The following is a 12,708-nucleotide window of genomic DNA, read 5'->3' on the forward strand; positions in this document are numbered from 1 at the left end:
GACACAGGCCACAGTGACTGTCCCCACAAGCGGACAGGAGCACACCCGAGCCGTGAGTGGAGTTGGGGGTGGCTCTGGGCTGCCGGCCTGGCCCAGGGCTCTGAGCCGGCAAGTGGGGCGGGGGAGGGGGGTTGAGGCTGGTGCCAGGGTCCCACGTGGCAGCGCTGGGGGTACGCAGACCCCGCCTCACTCCAGACCAGACCGACTCCGCTTCCGGGGCCCCTCTAGCCCCCACCCCGAGGCCGCCCTACACTGTCCTCGGGATTCCTGACGTTTTCAAGGCCCTGACCCCCTTGCGACCCCCGCACCATCGCACGAAGGTTCTGCGGCGGTTGGCGAGGCTGGGGGGCCAGGGGTGGGGCCTCGGCGCTGCGGGTGGCCGACCCAGGGCGGAAGGGGAGGGAGGCGGGCTGGGGGCGCGGCCAGTGCCCGGGGGCGGGGCCTCGACGCGGGCGGCCGAGCTGCCCGCACACCCTCCTGCCACCTCCCAGGTGCCCAGCAACTCCCAGGTGCCCAGCAACCCACAGGATGGCGGAAGCGCACCAGGCTGTGGCCTTCCAGTTCACGGTGACGCCAGAGGGGGTCGACTTCCGGCTCAGTCGGGAGGCCCTAAAACACATCTACCTGTCCGGCATAAACTCCTGGAAGAAACGCCTGATTCGCATCAAGGTGGGCGCAGGTGGTTCTGGTCTCTTCCAGCAGGTGCAGAATCGAGCCTTCCAGGGAGGCAGAGGCTAGGTGTCAGCTGCTGCCCATTGTCAAGGTCCTCCACCCCCATCTCGGCTGACAGCTCTGTGGAGTGACAGGCTCCAGCAGTGCAGAAACCAGAGGGGTGCTCAAGGCGTGGAGAGGAGATGGGTGTGCATGAAGTGTCAGTGGGACACAGTAATCAGGTGCTGCAGGTGTGGGAGTGTGGAGGGGGGTCCACCAGACGTGAAGGAGAAGTGAAAACAGGCAAAGACTTCATAGGTGCCTGCTTACCCCAGTCCTTGCTCTGTGAGCATTCCTGTTTTTGCCCACAGAATGGCATCCTCAGGGGTGTGTACCCTGGCAGCCCCACCAGCTGGCTGTTCGTCGTCATGACGACACTGGGTTCCTCCTACTGCAACGTGGACATCTCCATGGGGCTGGTCTGTTTTATCCAGAGATGGCTTCCTGAGGGGTAAGAAGTGGGGCCATGAGAAAGGGCTGGGTGGGCTCCAAGGCCAAGGTTCCTGAGCTGGGCAGTTACAGGACAACAGCCATTGGAGGTAATAGGGGCAGCCCTCCCGGGGGGCGACCACCATCTCAGACCCTACTTCTGTGACTTCGAGTGTGACGCACTCAGAGGCTCAGATGTGAGTGTGTCCGGGGAGTTTTTCCTCCCTTGGTGCCTCCCCCGAGATGGCTCACGTACATCAGGACTGCAGAGTCAGAATCTCCCTGAGGTTGGTCTCAAGTGGACCCCCCTGCAGTCCTCTCCCCTTCTCTGATAGATGTGGCCCCTACCGGAGCCCACAGACGCGGACACTTCTCAGCATGGCCATCTTCTCCACGGGGGTCTGGATGACGGGCATCCTCTTCTTCCGCCAAACCCTGAAACTGCTGCTTTCCTACCACGGTTGGCTGTTTGAGATGCACGGCCAGATCAGCCACTTCACCAGAGTCTGGGCTGTGAGCAGAAGCTGGTGGAGGGGTCCAGGCATCGGGTTTGAGACCCCAGGGCCTCACTTTGGGTTCTGAGCTGGAGGGGACAGCCAGGCGGGGCACTGGTGCCTGGCGGGGTTTGTCCCGGTTTTGAGGGTCTGGGGTACCCCTCCAGTGTTTGCTAGTTTCCATTCTTTCCCCCAGCTTCCCCCTCAACATTCTCCACTCTGTACCCCCAGATGTGTGTCCGCCTTCTGTCCGGCCAGCGGCCCATGCTCTACAGCTTCCAGACATCTCTGCCCAAGTTGCCCGTGCCCAGCGTGTCAGCCACGATTCATCGGGTGAGGGCCTGGGTCAGACATCCCAGTGGGCAGGGCAGGCTGGACTCAGAGAACTTATCCAAACATAAGGGACTGTCCCCTACAAAGAGTCGGCTTGAGAGGGAGCAATGGGGCTGGGCTTGGAAGAAGGTCAGGACAGAGGCAGCTCTTGCTGACTGGCCCTCACACGGGCAATAACTTGGCTGGACAGTACCTAGAATCCGTGCAACACTTATTGGATGACGAGGAATATTACCGAATGGAGACGCTGGCCAAGGAATTCCAGGAGAAGACTGCCCCCAGGCTGCAGAAGTACCTGGTACTCAAGTCATGGTGGGCAGCCAATTATGTGAGTTCTACCTCCCGGGCTTACCCTCTCCCACCCTGTGTCCTGGGTGCTCACAGCCCACCCTCCTCTGCCCCAGCTCCAACCTCCCACCCACCCGCAGGTGAGCGACTGGTGGGAAGAGTATGTCTACCTTCGAGGCAGGACTCCCCTCATGGTGAACAGCAACTATTATGTCATGGTAAGGGCTAGAGCCACATTGGCTCCTGTGTGCTCAGCTCTGTCCCCAGCTCTGGTCTCAGGGCAAGGAACCTGGACGACAGTTCAGAGCCCTAGTGGTGGTTTCTGTAGGCAAGTGGGGGTTCTGAAGTGAGGCCTGAAGGAGAGGGAAGATGCGGGGGTGGGGGTGGTGGTCATATCCTGGAAGAATAGTCAGGAAGCAGCTCGCAGGCAATGGGGATACTGAGGGTCTGGAGAGCCCAGTAGACCCCACAGGCTGATACTGTCACTCCCAGAGTTCCTCAGGCTCACTGTTCTGCCCAGCTCAGGCGCTCTCACTTCCTTCCTTGTTCCCTCGCTGGCTTTCCAGCCACAACTTCCCAGCCGTCCTGACGCCATTACCAGGGAACTTCCTTAAGTGTGTCTTAAGCAGATCCAGAGCTGTTTCTTGTAGAGCTCAGGGGGTCACTGTCGGTCCCTATCCCACATGACTGACCCTTTTCCTGCTCCTAGTACAAGACTGTGCACAGCCAGCTGGGAGAGGCTGCCCAGCCACTGCCCTGTGCACCTCTTTGCTCTCCCACTTCCAAAGCACGTTTCAAGTAGCATGCTGGCATTTTCCTCCTCCACAAAGCTGTCTTTCCAGAAACCTATATGCAATTTGTCTAGACCAGAGGTTTTAAGCTGTTCTGTAGTGGCAGGACCCCTTCCTCAAAGAAAAATAAACAAAACATCAACAAATACAATGGGTTTGGAAAAGCAGCTCAGGTCGAAGCCAGGGCAGGGGGTTATCTGATCAGTAGTTATGCATTTCACTTCTTGTACTTGGTTCTCAGAGGGTGTGCAGGATGGACTGGGGAAAGGGGGCAAGACACCCCAGACAGAGAGATGCCACTGTGCACACCTGTCGCAGCCTCCTTGCAGGCTCCGTTCTCTCCCTGTAGGACTTAGTGCTCGTCAAGAACACTGACGTGCAGGCAGCCCGCCTGGGAAACATTGTCCACGCCATGATCATGTATCGCCGTAAACTTGACCGTGAAGAGATCAAGCCTGTGAGTTGGGTTGGGGGTGAGGGCGTGACCGGGAGAGGAGGCCTGCGTCTGAGCTGTGCTGGGCCGTCCTCCTAGGTGATGGCGCTGGGCATCGTGCCCATGTGCTCCTACCAGATGGAGAGGATGTTCAACACCACCCGGATCCCAGGGAAGGACACAGGTACTAGGCCGCGGCCGGGCGCCCGCGCTGGGACCGCAGGATGGAGGCTGCCCCCTCCCAGCTGTGGGCCCACCACGGCCAGATGCCCTACCGCCTGCTGGTCACCAAGCGTCCTCAGTGTCTCAGGGTCATGTAGCTGCGAAAAATAGTTTGTGGCCGATACTAGACACCTGCTGTTTACAGGCACGGTGCTAGTCCTGGGACCCTGGGAGACCCAGGTCAGAGCCCCTCCCCTGCAGGGGCTCACAGTTCGGGAGTCTCCCGCGCAAAGATCAACAGGAGGCCTAGTGGAGCTCCCCGCTCAAGGAGCCTGTAGAGGAGGAGGGGTGGGCTCGCCCAGGGCCCCCAGGGCCGCCAAGCAGCACCCGCATTTCTAATGCCAGGACAGTCTGTGGGATTTCCTAGAGCTTTGGTTTTCTCTTCTGTGCAATGCCTCATGGGACTGTGGTTGGCACTAAATGACAGACAGCGAAGCTCAGGGCACGGGGCCTGGCTTGGTGCCAGCAGATTCCACCAGGCGAAGGGTCCATGCGGTCACCTGGTGTGAGGCTGGGGGGCCATCCTGAGTGGCATGGGGGGAGGGAGGAGCTCCCTACCTTCCCGCCTGAGCCCACCCATGGCCTCTGCCACAGACGTGCTGCAGCACCTCACAGACAGCAGGCACGTAGCCGTCTACCACAAGGGCCGTTTCTTCAAGTTGTGGCTCTATGAGGGCTCCCGCCTGCTCAAGCCTCGGGACCTGGAGATGCAGTTCCAGAGGATCCTGGATGACCCCTCCCCACCCCAGCCTGGGGAGGAGAGACTGGCGGCCCTCACCGCAGGGGGAAGGTATTGGGGCCCAGGTTCAGGCGCCGTGAGGAGAGGAGTTGGGTCCTGTGTGCCACCCTGGAACTCGGCCAGAGCCCTCAGCAAGGGAGGAGCGTGGGCCCCAGCGTCCTCTGCGTAAACCAGGACCTGTGGTCGTAAGGGGCGCGGCAGCAGGGTAGCTGCTGTGACCTCTAACTGCTGGTGGCTAGGTGGGGGTGTGTGGAGAAGGGGGACACAGATCCTGGGAGGTGTCCTCACGCCCACAGGGGCCCCCCCGCTCACTCTGCCCTCCTGCCCTCAGAGTGGAGTGGGCTCAGGTGCGCCAGGCCTTCTTCAGCTCCGGCAAGAACAAGGCTGCCCTGGATGCCATCGAGCGCGCTGCTTTCTTTGTGGCTCTGGATGAGGAGTCTCACCGCTATGACCCCGAAGACGAGGCCAGCCTCAGCCTCTACGGCAAGGCCTTGCTGCACGGCAGCTGCTACAACAGGTACCGCACCCCCAGCTCCACTGCAGGCCCCACCCCGCCCACCCCTGGCTCCTCCCCTGCCCCGCCCACCTGGGGGTCCTCCCCTGCCCCGCCCACCCCGGGCTCCTCCCCTGCCCCCGGGCTCCTCCCCCTGCCCCCACACCGCCACCCCATCTCCGCCCGCTGCAGGTGGTTCGACAAGTCCTTCACTCTCATCGCTTTCAAGAACGGCCAGCTGGGCCTCAACACAGAACACGCGTGGGCAGACGCCCCTATCATAGGGCACCTCTGGGAGGTAGCAGGTCCTGGGAGAGGTCCCGTAGGGCAGGGGCGGGGCGGGGACCGGGGCAGCAGGGCAAGGACGGCCTCTCAGCCTGACCTTGCCCCTGCAGTTTGTCCTGGGCACCGACAGCTTCGACCTGGGCTACTCGGAGACTGGGCATTGTCTGGGCACACCCAACCCTGCGCTGGCCCCCCCTCAGCGGCTGCAGTGGGACATTCCTGAGCAGGTGTGCGGGCCGAGAAGGGGCAGGGGTGGGTGTGCGAGAGTGACAAGTGTCTGAGATGCCCTGTGGCCCTCCCCTCTGTCCCAGCCCCACCCTCAGGGTAAGGGTCCAGAGTGTCTCATGGTCCAGACTGGCTACAGGGAGAATAGAGACCCCAGGACTATTTTGGGGCTGGAGAAAGACATGAGGTGTGAGCTCGTGTCCAGGGAGTACCTGTCAGTGCTTCCTCCCCGACAAAGCCCAGCCAGGCATCTGTGCTGATGCCCCTGGCTTGTCCTTTGCGTCTCCTTCTGAGGATGTCAAGCACACTGAGGCCTGCCCAGCCTTGCCTACATCCTCAGGCCTCCTGGACGTGACCCTGGAGTCCTCCTGGAGAGCTCTGCCCCCAGCTGACCCCTCCGTGTCTTGGCAGTGCCAGGCAGTCATCGAGAGCTCCTACCAGGTGGCCAAGGCGCTGGCTGACGACGTGGAATTGTACTGCTTCCAGTTCTTGCCCTTTGGCAAAGGCCTCATCAAGAAGTGCCGGACCAGCCCTGACGCCTTCGTGCAGATCGCCCTGCAGCTGGCATACTTCCGGGTAGGAGCCCCAGGCCACTGAGCAGGCAGGGGTGGCACCAGGGCCCACTTGCAAGATTCATCCCTCTGTGTTCCGTAGGACAGAGGCAAGTTCTGCCTGACCTATGAAGCCTCGATGACTAGGATGTTCCGGGAGGGACGGACAGAGACCGTACGTTCCTGCACCTGCGAGTCCACAGCCTTTGTTCAGGCCATGGTGCAGGGGCGCCACCTGGTGAGACCCCCGTGGCCTCGCGCTGACGTGACCGCTCGGCCTCCTGCCTGCTGTAGGGTCAGGGCTACTCTTCACTGCTCGGTTTCTGCCCCCAGAAAGCAAACCTCCAAGATCTGTTCCGGAAAGCGGCTGAGAAGCACCAGAATGCGTGCCGCCTGGCCATGACAGGGGCTGGCATTGACAGGCACCTCTTCTGCCTTTACGTGGTTTCCAAGTTCCTGGGGGTTAGCTCCCCTTTCCTGGCTGAGGTCAGTGTTGATGGGCGTGCCCTCTGTCCTCAGGCCCTCTCCTGGTGGGTCTCGGCCTGTTTTCTGTCCGGACAGCTGGGGCCAGTGTTCCCGGCCCACACGCCACCCAGGCCTGTGGACTGGCACCAAGCGGGAGCCTCCCCCTCGTGGAGTGGCTGTTGGCGTGAGGGGGGATGGACAGACAAACATGATATGTCAGGTGGTGGCAGCGCTTGTGAGAGAAGGGCAGAGGCTCAGGGGAACCGGGGCGTCCAGGTGGAGGGAACCTCCAGTGCCCGGACATTGACACTGAGGCAGGAGTGTGGGATGTGGGAGGGACAGTGGGAGGGGTGGGGGGCGGAGCCAGGGGACGGACAGACAGGTCACCTGATGGTGGGTTTTGTGCAGAGGCTGTGATGGTGAGAACGGACTAGGGGACCACGGACAGCAATCAGGAAGGTCCTGCGTCCTGTCCCTTCTGCATCCTTAGCCAGGACGGTGCCAGGCTCACGCACCTGTCCGCAGGTGTGCGTGGCACCTGACTGCCGGCCTCCCTGTTGCAGGTGCTCTCAGAACCCTGGCGCCTCTCCACCAGCCAAACTGCTCAATTCCAGATCCGCATGTTTGACCCAAACAAGTACCCCAATCACCTGGGTGCTGGCGGTGGCTTTGGCCCTGTAAGTGCCCTTGAAGGTGGACAGGTGGGAAGGACCAGGGGCTGGGGTGTCAGCGGAGAGTGCAGGGCCTCGAGGAGGTCAGGCCAGAGGCAGGAGCACAGCCCTGGACCTGCCCTGCCTGGAAACAGGATAGGTACCTGTCGACCCCAGCAAGAAAGGTGGCTGGGACCCCACCCATGTTGACACCCACTGCTGGAGTGACTCTTCCCGGGGCTTCTGTACCCTCTGAAGTGGGCTTATGGAGACAGTCCAGATATCCCACTGAGACACTCATGTGGGCTAGTTTGTCGGGGAGCTAGAGACCCCCTGCAAACGTGAGGGGGGCCTCCTGAGGGAACCTGAGGTCCTGGAACCCCCGGTGGGGTCTTCTCTTCTGTTTTCATACTGTTTCCTGGGGATGGGCCCTTCCTGTGAATCTTGTGGGCAGAGCAAGGATAACATCAGCTTGGCTCCCAGATACTCAAGGTTCAGTTCACCTCTTCTTCTTCACCCCTTGTGCTGCCCTCAGGTAGCTAATGATGGCTACGGGGTTTCCTACATGATCGCGGGTGAGAACACCATCTTCTTCCACGTCTCCAGCAAGTTCTCAAGCTCAGAGACAGTGAGTGTCTCCTGCTCCCACTCAGCCTGAGGAGGGGTCGCCCCCCAGGGCATGTCTGGCTGGGGAAGAATCCTTCCCTGTGGGGACAGAGGGGCGGGGGCTCACCTGGAGGTTGGTCTGAGCTCTTGACTCCCGCAGAATGCCCAGCGCTTTGGGAACCACATCCGCCAAGCTCTGCTGGACATCGCTGATCTTTTCCAAGTTCCCAAGGCTGACAGCTGAGGGCTGGAGAAATGCCAGCTGCCCTTCTGTCCCCACATTGTGGAGGAAGGGGCCTGTGGTCCGCTTGCAGGCACAGCGGTGGCCGTGCACAGGTGCCCAGGCTCCAAGGACACCTCTGGAAGCAGGTGCTCCCTGGGCAGACGCTGCTCCCTGAGGGCTCAAGTGGTGGAGGTAGGGCTGGAGCAAGAAGGGAATCTTCTTTTTGTTTTTTTCTTGCTAGATGTTAATAAAAATAAAGCTGTATAATTCTGTTTTAGCCCTTAAGTACCTGTGTTTTTGGTGGGGGAACTAGGAGGCCCTTCCCCTGCTCCGGCCTGAGGCCAGGGATGTGGCAAGGGAAGGTCTAGGGCTGGAGACTATTTGTGAGAGGTTCTGACCTGCTTTGAAAGGTGGGTCTCTGCTGTCTACACCCACATACGCACTTGGAATAAATTCTTGCTTCAGAACGTCCACCTGTTCCCTGGGCCCATTTCTGTTTGTCTTCTGGAGAGTGGGGCCCTCTGTGCACGGACATGTCCTCTGCACCCCCTTGGGCTGGAGCACAGCTCTGTAGAGGCCCTCGGCATAGGGAGAAGCTACAGTCCCAGGCCTGAGGTCTGGGTGCCAAGTGGTCATGTCTGTGAGAGGGCGCACAAGATAATCTGGAGCGGCAGATGCTCCTTCCCTTGGGTCGGCTTTTTTATTAAAATAATATTACGAGTAAACAAAAAATTATTATGGAAAGTCTAAGCAGGTACTCAATTGCTACTGCGGCATGCCTAAACGAATGTGCTCTGGTAGGCGATGAGAGCCGGACATGAATGAGACACACTCCCAGGCCTTCTCTTATGAACCAGTGTTCGTTGAGCAACCACGGTCTACTTGGCTCTGTGCTGGGGATTCACTGTGAACAAGGCACCCCCTGCACACGGGGAATTCACTACTCAGTGAGGCAAGCATGGAGCAGGGAATTCAGGCTCCTGAATAATCCATTTAGCAAATACTTACTAAGCGCTACAGTGTGCTAAGCTCTGGAATACAGCAGTGAACAAAACTGGCAAAACAATCCTTCCCTGTGCGGCTTAGAGTCTAGTGAGGGAGACAGGCAATAACCAAGAAGAATGAGCAAATGACATAGTACGTCAGAGAGCTGATAAGTACTAAGGAGAGAAGTAAGGGGAGGGAGCAATGGAGGGGTGGATGGCAATTTCAGACAGGGTGGCAGAGGCAGGCCTTCCTGAGTGGGGCCATTTGACTCAGACCAGCAGGAGATGAGGGTGCAATCCATGTATGTACCTGAGGGCAGGGTATTCCTGGCCAAGGGGGCAGCAACAGCCAATGCTTCGGGGTGGGAGGAGCCTGCTGTGGTGGAGGAACAGTACCCGAGGGCCTGTGGCTGGCGTGGAGTCGGGAGCAGCAGGAGGGGACAGGTGGAGTGGCGCAGCAAGGGCCCTGTAGGCCAGGCTCTGGGTTCTCCAAATGATGGGGGAAGCCACCGGGGTTGGAGCAGAGGGTGACATAATCTGTTGTAAACTTTTAATGGGATCACTCTGGCTAACCAGAATATTAGAACAAAGCAGGGTGTAGTAAGGTTAGAAGCAAGAAGGCCTAGCAGAGGGTACTGCTCATGGTGGTGGCAGAGCTGGGAGGAATGATGGGACTAACTAAGGGATGGAGATTCAGGATGCTAGCGAGCCATCGAAGATAATTCACGTTTTCTATTTGGGTGACTGGGTGATTAAACAAGATTTTTAAACGTTGAGTTTAACATACCTGTAAGAAACATTTGTGAAAATGTCTCATAGACTCTTGAAAATATAAATTGAAAGAAAGGAGATTTAGGTTCCTGATAATAGCTTTGAAGGTTGTTTGAACACTGAGAACATGAGAAGATTCACAGGACAGAGGCTTCTAACCTCTTCTGAGTCTCTGTGAGAAGCTTATAAAAATAAATCTATGCTCACAAAATAGGACATTCCGTATCAGAGCTTTCCTGGGCTTCCAAAAGTATCTTCACAGACCTTTGCCTCTCCGGTGCCTGCGTGACCTACCCTGGGAAACTGGGATCTGGTCGGCTTCTGGGAGACATCAGCTCGCCCAGGCCTGGGAGAACAGTGAGCAGATTCCAACAAGCTGCCTTTTAATTAACGTTAAAATTCAGTCAAAATTCTTTTATCTGATTTGTTCTTGGTTGAAGTAAGAGAAGAAAACACAGTGCTTAACCAGGGTATAAACTTCTGGTGACCATCCACCAAATGCAAATCTGCATTAGTACCCCAGAGGCGTGCAGATCTGCATTAGTTAAGGCCAGTAGCTATAACAGACAAAGCTTGAAATCTCAGCGGCTTAACCCGATAGAAGTTGAATTCTTGTTCACTTTGCTGAGAGGAAGACTCTACTCCATACCATTATTCAAAGACTTGGCTGTTAGAAGACCTACCTTCCTCAGGTAGCTCCCAATTTGCCTTGGACTTCAACATCCCGCAAGTACACGGAGGAGAGAGAGGGCTCACTCATGGGAGGCTGACATGGACTCAGCCTGGTAGTGATACAGAGCATTCCTACCCACATGCCACCAGCCAGGACTCATACTGCAAGGGAGGCTGGGAAATGTAGTCTAGCTGTGTGCCCAGGACATAAAGGAAACATTTGATGAACAGTTAGCCAGTTTCGGATGCCCAAGGGGATGGGCAGAGCAGACACATGTCTCTGGACTCCCTGAGGGCCCATCCTTCTTGGCCTGGGCTCTGCAGGGTGTTTCAGACGCCCACCTCCACCTGCTGGGACCTCACATTCCAGACCAACTGATCTTCTCTGAGTATCTTTCGCTCCTCCACAAGAACCCTGAGCTCCAGCTTCACTCTCAATTCCTAAAGGAGGCAGGCACCTCCACACCCTTGCCTTTGCCGAACCTCCTCCATGGAATCCTGTGCCGTTGTTTCTCAGCCTGGGAAACTCCTACTCTTCCCTGAAGCTGCCTTCATTACCCCTCAGAATTATTCCTGATTCATGTTTTTCTGGGATGCCATAACAGAAATCAGCTCTAGAAAAGTCTAAGCAAATGGTGGAATGATTGGAAGTGTGCAGGTGGCTCAGAGGTAGGAAGCAACAGCTGGAGAACCAGATTCAGAAGGGGAAGGAGCCTGGCAGCTTGGAGAGGGGACGTGGCCCAGACAGCAGACTCCTCGAGAGAGACGAGACCGCACTCTAGGCCCAGAACTGTCTGGCTCAGCTCCAGCTGTGTTTCCTACTCTGCCATCAGTTTGCTAAGGATCGGAATCCCTGAGGGAAAATGCAGTGGGTCCCAGGTTAGTCAGGAATCTCAAAGAGTTCAAGGTGTTCAAAACCGAAGTTAACAACCTCCCAAACTGGCTTCTCTGCCACTCTTCCCCATCTCAGCCGGTGGTGTCACCCTCCAGCGACTCAGCCATTCCTTCTTTCTCCCTCCCTTCCCACATTACGAAGCTTTGTCCAGGCGACCTTCTAAATGGCTTCTGACTCCGTGTACTTCCCTCCGCCACGACCACTGCCTCCCTGTCCCCAGCTCCACCATCATTCACCCAAAAACCAGCAACAGCCCCATTTCTACTCTCCCTCCGGCAAGAGAGACTGCTTCGCCATGCCCCTCTTCTGCTTCCCAACCTTCTAAGGTGCCCATCGCCCTCCAAATAAAGACCGAGCTCCCTGGACTGACCTATAGAGGCCAGAGTGATCTCTTTAGCCTCCTCTTGACCAGAGTTTTATGTGCAGCCTCTCTAAGGGCTGAGCAGCACGCTCACGTGGCCTTGCTTGGTGATCTGTGCTTTACTGCCTGGAGGCCAGACCGCCTGGCAGACCTCGGCTGTAACCAAGGCCCGCACCTCGCAGGTGCATGGACCTGGGCCCCTGCCTCATCTCGTTGGGCCTCAGCGTCCTCTTCTGTGAGACAGCTGCAACAATGTCGGCCACCCACGGTAGCTGCGAGACAAAATACTTGGGCCTTCAGCTGCTCACTCAACAATGGTTACTAGCACTTGCTGTCCGGTATACTGGAGACACAGTGGTCAAGCAGACGCCCCGCCGCCCCCACCCCCGCCGTGCACGGATTTACGCTCCAGGTGCAAGGGGGAGAACACTCCCATAAGGACGAGGGTGTCTCCCCTCATCTCAGCTCTACCATCCCTCGACCTCAGCCACTTTTCAATCCAGGTACTCGGCCCACCTGAGACGGAGAGACCCAAGTGCGGGACCACGTGGGACCAGACGGGAGCAACCCCGCCCTTTCCGCTCCAGGCGACCAGCCAATGAGACCTCAAGGCCGGGACTTGGGACCAGCGTGAGGCGGGTGTAGTCAGGTGCTCGCAGCGCCGCCCCTTCCGCTCCAGGAGACCAGCCAATGAGGGCCAGAGGCAAGCTCCGGGGGCGGGTCTGGTAACGGAAAGGGGAGGGGCGTCATTCTGAGGAGCCGCCTCAAGCCTCAGGCCGCGGAGGAGGGTAGCCGAGCGGAACCCGAGCGCCGGGGAGCTGGAGGTGAGAGAGGCCAGCCCGCCTGGGGGTCCCGGACCCTCCCTTGGCGCCCCGACCCCCGAGTCACGGCGTCCCCAGGCGGTGCTCACCGCCTCACGCCAGACCGGTGGGGCGCCTACCGCTTCCTCACCCACCCGGCCCTCAGCCCGGTCTCGTCACGCCGTGCTCCTCACGCCGCACCCCCGGCCCCTCACCCGCACGTCCTCCAGACCCCTCACACCGCACGTCCGGAACTCTGTACACCTGGACCTCTCAGCCTCGCGC

At 58.6% G+C, this 12,708-nt stretch overlaps 1 protein-coding gene across 3 annotated transcripts; it reads left to right on the plus strand.

Moving 5' to 3' along the window:
• Nucleotide 1: 1 nt before the first annotated feature.
• CPT1B (carnitine palmitoyltransferase 1B) lies at nt 2–8,215 on the plus strand. Of its 3 annotated transcripts, XM_079935971.1 has the most exons (19): nt 2–52; nt 492–669; nt 1,023–1,162; nt 1,476–1,653; nt 1,866–1,967; nt 2,158–2,295; nt 2,372–2,473; nt 3,396–3,503; nt 3,579–3,663; nt 4,296–4,491; nt 4,772–4,957; nt 5,126–5,231; nt 5,329–5,445; nt 5,855–6,019; nt 6,098–6,232; nt 6,328–6,480; nt 7,023–7,136; nt 7,645–7,737; nt 7,876–8,215. In XM_079935971.1, exons 2-19 carry the CDS (start codon nt 529–531, stop codon nt 7,957–7,959), a joined length of 2,343 nt encoding a protein of 780 aa, XP_079792097.1. In that variant the 5' UTR covers nt 2–52; nt 492–528; the 3' UTR covers nt 7,960–8,215. The 3 variants fall into 3 exon arrangements, with proteins under 3 accessions (XP_079792097.1, XP_079792096.1, XP_079792098.1); XM_079935970.1 differs by lacking the exon at nt 2–52 and having other exon boundaries at nt 449–669; XM_079935972.1 differs by lacking the exon at nt 2–52 and having other exon boundaries at nt 449–669; nt 2,396–2,473.
• The last annotated feature ends 4,493 nt before the right edge of the window (nt 8,216–12,708 follow it).

Source organism: Stenella coeruleoalba, assembly GCF_951394435.1.
Source record: "Stenella coeruleoalba genome assembly, chromosome: 11".
Classification (NCBI taxonomy): domain Eukaryota; kingdom Metazoa; phylum Chordata; class Mammalia; order Artiodactyla; family Delphinidae; genus Stenella; species Stenella coeruleoalba.

What these genes read in the sequence shown, in the direction of transcription:
- CPT1B (XM_079935971.1), top strand. Translation starts at nt 529, where the DNA reads ATGGCGGAAGCGCACCAGGCTGTGGCCTTCCAGTTCACGGTGACGCCA. An exon ending in AACGCCTGATTCGCATCAAG is followed by an intron (nt 670 to 1,022) that starts GTGGGCGCAGGT and finishes TTTTGCCCACAG; the next exon opens with AATGGCATCCTCAGGGGTGT. An exon ending in ACTTCACCAGAGTCTGGGCT is followed by an intron (nt 1,654 to 1,865) that starts GTGAGCAGAAGC and finishes CTGTACCCCCAG; the next exon opens with ATGTGTGTCCGCCTTCTGTC.